Here is an 8044-nt window from a genome sequence, read left to right on the forward strand (position 1 = left end):
TGAGAGAGAAAAAGCTCTAGGGTCTAGGCCTGAGCTCCACTGGCAGTGCCCCAGGGTTCCACGCCCAGCATGTCACCTGGCTTCACATCACCCTTCTAGAAAAGCTTCTAAGCCCATGCCCTGGTGAAAATACACCCTAATTCTCAGAGGATGGCCCCTGAATCCACTAGCCTGGGAACCATGGTGGCCCCAGCTTCACTTTTTCCCAATTCCCCTCCCCTTCACCCACTGACCCAAGGCACCAGCCACAGTTCCCCAGTGCCAGGTTCTTTGATGCCACTGTATTTCCCTATGTATTTGTATGTATGTATGTATTCCTCTGTAAGGAATGCCCCTCTCCAGGTGCAAACTCTGACTCTTCCAGCTTTAACGCTGCCACCTCTGGGAAGCCTTCCAGAAGTTCTGTGGTTGCTCCAGCTTCGACCTGCCCACCAGTGGTAGCCACTGCACAGCCCCAGGCAGGCTGTGTTCTAAAGAATGTGTCTCAGTCTAGATAACCCTGTGGGTTTTCCCTCAGTGTCTGACCCAGCAGGAGCTTGACAGGGGCTTGCAGAATCCAGGTGACCTGCTGGCCCTGTGCCTGCTGGGACACAGATGTGACATCACTGGAATCAGCCTGGTGATGTGGTAATGCCAGAGAACCGTGCTAACACAGAAGGTAAGCTGAGAGTAAGCTCAGTGAGCTTGCCCTCTGAAGAGGGGGTGGGGAAGGGGAGAAGGTTCAGGAGAGATCGGGGGGGTGAGGAGTAGTTCATTCAGTCCCCTTTCACTCGGCAGCTCAGCTCTCCCCAGTACCGTCCAGTGGAAGGACCACCCAAAGCAACTGAGAGACCTGCTTGTGCGAAGAGGTAGAGGTTTATTGAAATATAAACATTCAAGAACATGTAAGATGAAAATACCCACAACATGTACAGACACTTGTTGCAGGGGGACATCTGAGGTATTTATTCACCGCCTAGGCTACCCACGTGCTATCACACTTTTCCTGGTGAAAATACACATAAGATGGGGGCGGGGAGGGAACACAGCTACCCTGGCTGACGGCACCTTCAGGAAAAGCTCTGGTTGGGCCAAGGCCCCACTCCTGGGGGCACCTGCTGGCACCCCCTATCGGGTTCTGGCTGAGACCCTGATGCTGTCTTTGAGGGCAGTGAGGATTCTCTCTGAGGGTGCAGCCAGGCAAGCTGCCGGGGGAAAGGGAGAGGATCCAATGACCAGAAAAATGCAGCAGTACTGTCCCTGCATCCTCCGGGTGGGAAGAGTCCATCCTTCGTGACCAAACCCCTGAGAAAGACACACTGGCCAAATGTCTGAGACACCTTCAAGTGGGCCCAATGCCAGCCAACTGGGCTCCTCAATGGCACCAGATCCCAGATGCCCTTCTCTGCCCACACCCTGCAGGCTGAGACCAGACGAGGTCAGCCCCGGGGAGTTGGGGTGCGTGAGTGTGAGTGTGAGTGTGGGAGCTGGAGTGTGTGTGGAGGGCTGGGGGAGAGAGGTGATGGGTGAGCAGAGCTGCAGCTTCTCAGACCGAGGTATCTGTGCTCAAGCTTTTGATTCCCTTTCCTCTCCTACACAGGCCTGAATGCTAGCTGTGCTGCCACATACCCACGCCACGCGCAGTGTCTCCCACCGCCACCGCCCCCGCCCCATGTCACAGTGGTGGTGTTCCGCTCAACACTCCAGGGCTTCCTCGACTGGGGTGAGCTGCACACAAGAACCACCTTTTCCTGACAGCACAGGAGCCACCTGCCCCTGCCCAGGGTCCAGGAGGAGCAGTGGAGTTCTCGGCATCTCATAGCTGGGGCGGCTCAACCTCCAGTAAGGCCAGCGAGGACCCCAGCCTGCTGGTGCCCTGAGCTGGGAATGCTGAGTGATGGGGAGGTGTTCTGCTGCCTCCCTGGTCAGCTGGGGGTGGGGGTGTGGCAGAAAATGGACTGTCTTCAGAACTGGTGCGGTTCCAGGGCCCAACCGGCGTGAGAGCAGGCCTCTCGCCTCCACCTCCCCGCCCCGCGATCCCTGAGTCGTCTCCCCTGCCTGCCTCCCCCTGGCCTCCTCACTGGGCTTGAGAGAAGAGCCGGAGGGGCCGGAGTACCCAATCATTTGCTTGGCTTTGGGGTGATCTGTTTTCATTTCTTTGGTGCTGCAACAATAAAAATTTTAAAATAAAAAAAACAGAAGTCAGCAAAACACATATAAAAAAGATTTCAGAGATGCAAATACTTCCTGAAGACTCAAACGTCAACAATTACAAATCTGAGGTATTTCAATGAACCTGACATCGGCACATGTGGGGATGATGAGGCCGAGATGGCCCCATGAGAAATGGAAGGGGGCTGGGGAGGGGACAAGGAGGCTATTCTTGGGAGAGCGGGCCAACAAGGGCAAGTGGGGAGCATGAGGTTTTGGGGGTCAGAGAAGGGTCCATGTGAAGCAGGTGCCAGGGCTGGGCAGCACTGAGGCTCTGCCTTCCCGTCAGCAGGTGCCTCGTGGGGTCTGGCCCCGAACTGCCCTTACGGTCTCTTCCTTGGGACCATTAGAAGGGGGATCTGGGGCCCTGAGGACTGATTCAAGACTTGAGCTTGAGGGACCCACACCCCAGGAACCTAACAGTAGGCAAGGTGGGCTGGGAGGGCCCCATCCCCTGCTCAGCAGAGAAGGGCATGAAGGCATGCTCTCGGCTCCTAGCAGCCCCACATGGGACTTAAAAACAGGGGAAGAGACGAGGGGCCCTGGAGTCATGGCAGAAGGAGGGGCCGGGAAATAAATTAAAGGGGAAGGGAAATGGAGGGCCTCCAGCCCTGTGTCGGCTGACAGATTGTCGATACACTGTGCCCCGGGCTGGGAGGTGGCTGGGGAACCCTGGAGGAAGCTGGACACCCAAAGACCCCCACCCAGTTCTCCAGGACAATCCCTGATTGGACAACGCTGCCCTGTCCTGCCCCTCTAGCCTCTCCCTGCCCCCAGAGTACAGCAGGACCTGAAAGGAGCCTGGACAGACGGACACGTCCAAACTCTCCATGTCTGGCCAAATGGTGCTCGTCGACGTGGGCTCCGTGAGATGAGGTAAATTCTGTGCATCAGCTTCCTTTACTCTCAGCAGGAGAGTGGCAAGTAGGAAGCTGGGTCCTGCCCATCAGAGGGACCAGCTGGTGGAGGGCTCTGCGCTGGGGGTGCCCCAGGATGAGGTAGGACTTGGTGAGCAGTGAGAGCTGCTGCTGCTGCTGGCGCTGCTGCCGAGGCTCTGGGGGGCAGACCCCGCGAGGAGGTGGACCACAGGCTTCTGGGCAAACAGCACACCTCGGTGGGGGGAAGAGAGGCGAGTGTGGGCAGAGGAAGGGCGAAGGGGCAGGCCAGCTCCTTTCAGTAAGTATTCACTGCTGGCCTAGCCCTGTGCCTGACTCCGCTGTAGACACTGTGCTAGGGGCTGATGGGAGAAGACCCAAATACTGTCCTGCCTTGAAGTGCTGATGGGCTGATGGGGGGACAGACAGGTCGACAGAGTAGTTTTGCTAAAATGTCATAAACGCTCTGAGACAGGTATACTCCGGGTACACAAAGAGGAACACCAAGGCCAGGTTACCAAGAGTCAGCTAGGCTAACTGTTACCAAGAGTCGGCTAGGCTTGTTCCCAAGCTAGTCCACAAACAAATGAAACGGGAATGGGAAAAGGACTGCTGTTTTTATGAACACTAAGTTGTTCTTTTTTTTTTCTTTTTGAGACGGAGTTTCACTCTTATTGCCCAGGCTGGAGTGCAATGGCTCGATCTTGGCTCCCCACAACCTCAGCCTCACAGGTTCAAGCGATTCTCCTGTGTCAGCCTCCTAAGTAGCTCGGATTACAGGCATGCACCACCATGCCTGGCTAATTTTGTATTTTTTAGTAGAGACACAGTTTCTCCATGTTGGTCATGCTGGCCTCGAACTCCCAACCTCAGGTGATCCTCCCACCTTGACCTCCCAAAGTATTGGGATTATGGGCATGAGCCACTGAGCCTGACCTATTTTTTTTTTTGAGACAAGATCTCGCTTTGTTGTACAGGCTGGAATGCAGTGGTACAATCATGGCTTGCTACAGCCTTGACCTCCTGGGCTCAAGTGATCCTCCTGCCTCAGCCTCCCAAGTAGCTAGGGGCCACAGGTGTGTACCACCATGCCCGGCTAATTTTTTTTTTTGTATTTTGTAGATTTGGGATTTCGCTATGTTGCTCAGGCTGGTCTCAAATTCCTGGGCTCAAGTGATCCTCTTGCCTCAGCCTCCCAAAGTACTAGGATTACAGGCATGAGTTACCGTGCCCAGTCATGAACACTGAGTTAAACCCTTGGAAAGACTCTGTAAAGGTGCTAAATCAACCCAGGAACAAAACACTGTTGCCAAATTAGGTTTAGAAAGAGATAACTATAAAAGACCGGGGGGGGGAGAACTGAACAGCGCAAGCTGATTCTGCTACACCGGGGTTCCTTTGGCTGTGTCTCAGTCCTCCGTCTATTTTAAAGAAAAGGGATGACAGAAAAGGTAATAAAAATGCATTCTGCAAAAGGAAGAGAACAGCTGAACTACAGTCAGAGAAAGGTGATCTGTGTATGAGAAGACCTGGGGATAGTGGGATACTGACTTCTTCAATCACCGAGCCAATCACCTGTCTAAGAGGGTTAGGTGGCCAGGCACAGCCCAGCACTCGGGAGGCTAAGGCGGGTAGATCACCTGAGGTTGGGAGTTTGAGACCAGCTTGACCAGTATGGAGAAACCCCATCTCTACTAAAAATAGAAAAGTTAGCCAGGCATAGTGGCGCATGCCTATAATCCCAGTTACTCGGGAGGCTGAGGCAGGAGAATCGCTTGAACCCAGGAGGCGAAGATTGTAGAGTCGAGATCGTACCATTGCACTCCAGCCTGAGCGACAGGAGCAAAACTCTGTCTCAAAAAAAAATAAAAAAAAAAGGTGGGGGGTGGGGATTGGGTGAAGGATTTCTGCCAAAGTGGGAGGGACCTATCATCCTGTTAACAATCCAGTCTCTACTAGTCCAGAGGACCACCTGACCTTTGCAACTCTGAGACCAGGAAAAAGGAAGCCACCCCGGGAAGTGTTCGGACAGAAGGCGAGAGGCATGGGCAGCCATGGAGCTGCCCTGTGGCTGGCTGCGGCCACGTGGGCCTCCCACAGAGCTCCAGGGCCTCACCTGCATAGGTGGTGCCATCGATGTCCACAGACATGTTAATGCTCCCAATGCTGCTCGTGGTCAGGTTCAGCGCTGCAGCCGAGGCCTCTGCTCTGTCTTCTGCTGGGGACAGGGGGACATTGGGCCTGGTCAAGCCTTGCACAGCACTTCTGCTGTCCTCTCTGCTGCCTGGCCACCCCTGGTCAAAGGCTCACGCTGTTAGAAAGCAGCTATGTAACCTTCAACTGAGTATAGGGTATGGCAGGAGATCCCTGGCTCGCCAACCTCCTGTTGCTGGCTTCTCCCACCGACCCGGTTCATCTCCCCAGCTCCTTCTGCTCCCAGAGAAAAGGAATCACAGCAGGCAACGAGGCCGACCCCGGTCCCTCAGCTCAGCACCGGCACTCTCTATGTGATGGGCAAATCCCAAGCTCCACCACACCAGGCCCAGGAAATCAGAGATCAACAAGACCCAGCCCCAACTCTGAGGACCCACCTCGCCCCTTCTTTCCTTTGACTCTGAGTCCCTCAAGGAGAGGAGTCTATGCCCCCAGCACCTGCCCCTCCATGACCACCTGGGCAGCTGGTAGTTGTGGAAGGCTCCAGGTGCAGGCACACAGGGCCTCTGCCTGGGTCACCCCAGACTCAGAATTCTTCCTGGCGAGCCATCTGTTCTAACAGCCCTTTGCTTTGTGCAGGGGCAGGGCACCTGGCCCTGGAGGAGCTTGTTACCTCCCAGTTTTCTTCTGCTCCCCAGAGGAATGGGGGAGGGAGGGGTGGTCTGGGAATATGTACAGCTCCCTTCACACCTGGCTCCTTCCCACGCATCTCATTCATGTTTGCTTTGAGATAGCATCAGGACCAGAATGGGAAAGAATGTGTGTGAATGGGAAAAGGGGCGTGTGGCTTGGAGAAGAGAATGTGGGGCACCAGAGCAATGTGACGGGGAAGGGAAGGGTTGTCAATTATGCTGCGAAACTCGTATTTCCTCCTTCCCCCTATATTTCTGAGGGTCACTGGCAGTCCCACTGTCCAGCCTGGACAACCTGGCCCCTCACTGAGCCTCAGGAACAAGGGGTGTCTTCCTCTCAGACCTGCCGATGGTGCCCTGCTCTTGCCTACATCCAGTGAGGTGCTGGGGTAAAGGCTGGTGGGGAAACGCAGCAGCTCTCTGAAGGCCTCTGGCTCCTCCTCCATGAATAACTGCTCTCCCCTCTTAGAACAGGGTACTGCCTGAGGCAACATGTGGTCCCCCAGAAAGCAACCTCAGCCTGGTGAACTGAGAGCTCAGTGCCTCTCTTCTGGGGGCCTGGAAGGCAGAACCTGGAGGGGCCTCTTACAGGTCACGACCCCTGCCCCACGAGTCCCAGGAGGCATGAATGGGCTGCGGTTTGGCGCTCAATAGGAAGGGAAGGGCCTGTCCTAAGCCCGGCTCACCCCTGCCATTGATCCTGATTTTCATGGGGAGCTGCCGTGCCATGCTGAAAAAGTTGCGCTGGAAGGCCTGCTGCACCAGGCGCTGCTCCTCCTCGGACAGCCTTGATGCCTTCTTCTCAGCAGGCTCCCCCGACTCCAGCCGCTCCCGCAGCTGCTCCAGCGTGGCGGTCCGAGTACCAGCCTGCTGGCTTGCCAAGGTCACAGGCACAGCCAGGCGATTTGGCACAGGCACTGTTGTCACTGGGGCTCCATCACCTGCGAAGGAACTGGAGCTGGAGCAATCCACAATGGACCCTCTTGCCCAAAAACCCCACTCTTGAACACAAGGCAGCTGGCGTCCCTTCCTCCCTTTCTTCCTTCTCCCCCCGGCGCCCTGCTGACCTTTCCTGAGAGTGGTTGCTGGGGATATCCGCGGGCTACTGGTATTGGTGCCACTGCTGGAGCCAAGCCCAAGGATGGGAAAGCGGATCTTGGGTGGGGAGAGGAGGGCAGGGGCCCCGGCGGCAGCGGCGGCAGCAGTGGCAGCAGCAGGTGAGTAGCCGAAGAGGGAGGAGCTGTAGCCGGGCCGCCGGCCCTCCCTGCGGTTGCCATCGATGGCTGCCTGGAGCTCGGCTGGGGAACTCAGGGCTTTCTTCTCACACTCATAGGCATAGAGATACTTCATGTACCTGGAGGAAAGGAAGCAAGCACGGAGAATCATCCAAAACGGCACCAGGGACCACGCAGTGGAGGTTGGTGGGTCTCTGGAAGCAGTCTCTGTTGGGCAGGGCCCTAGGGCAAAGGGTGGCAACCTTGGTGTACTTGGCAGAAAAGTCTGGGATGGCTGGATGCTCTGGCCAGCCTCCTCTAACTGCTACCCAACCCTAAACAGGCTCCACTCTGAAGCACCATTCACTAGGGGAAATAAATAACATCTTAGTTGATGTGTTCACATTTATTTTGGTGCTTTTTTAGTGCACTGGGAAAAATTAGGGCCAGGTTTTACAAGGGCTTTCTGGCTCCTTGATCTTCTAACCATTCCGAGTGGGGCTGGTCAGACAGGAGCAATTCTTCCCACTGTGCAGGGGACCTATACTGTCATTCTGTGTGTCTTAGGTCCCAAGAAGCAGTTCTCTCCCCAAGAACCTTGCCATCCTGGTTGTAGCTACAACATGTCACCTAACCGATATGTCAGCTGTTCATTGCATACTCTTCAGAGAACAATTTCCAGAGTGTTCCAGAAGAACAGACTCCTCTCGGGCCCTCATCCTTCGGTGCTGCTCTTGGTTTCACTGCCTCCATCACCCATGTAATTAACTCAAATGCTGACAAAGCCAGGTCACCAATCCAAAGGGGCCTTCCTGCCTGCCTTTCTCTGGGTCCCCTGCTGCTGGGCCAGCTGAATGTTAGGTCAGAGGAGCCACCTGGGGTGGAGATGCTGTTTGGAAGACAATGTCCTGGAAGGGAC

General features: G+C 55.5%; 1 protein-coding gene across 4 annotated transcripts in view; it reads right to left on the reverse strand.

Moving 5' to 3' along the window:
* Positions 1–836: 836 nt before the first annotated feature.
* Positions 837–8044, reverse strand: part of ARID3B (AT-rich interaction domain 3B) — a 66686-nt gene continuing 59478 nt past the window's right edge. The window contains exons 6-9 of one of the 4 annotated variants that reach the window (XM_017547994.2): positions 6979–7265; positions 6598–6852; positions 5182–5280; positions 837–3300 (exon numbers count right to left, since the gene is read on the reverse strand). In XM_017547994.2, coding sequence (XP_017403483.1) covers positions 3137–3300; positions 5182–5280; positions 6598–6852; positions 6979–7265 — 805 coding nt within the window. In that variant the 3' untranslated portion in view covers positions 837–3136. Of the gene's footprint in view, positions 3301–5181; positions 5284–6597; positions 7266–8044 lie in introns of all 4 variants that reach the window. The other 3 variants (XM_017547993.2, XM_017547991.2, XM_017547990.2) reach the window with 3 other exon arrangements.

This window comes from Cebus imitator, unplaced genomic scaffold (assembly GCF_001604975.1).
Source record: "Cebus imitator isolate Cc_AM_T3 unplaced genomic scaffold, Cebus_imitator-1.0 Scaffold203, whole genome shotgun sequence".
NCBI classification, from domain to species: domain Eukaryota; kingdom Metazoa; phylum Chordata; class Mammalia; order Primates; family Cebidae; genus Cebus; species Cebus imitator.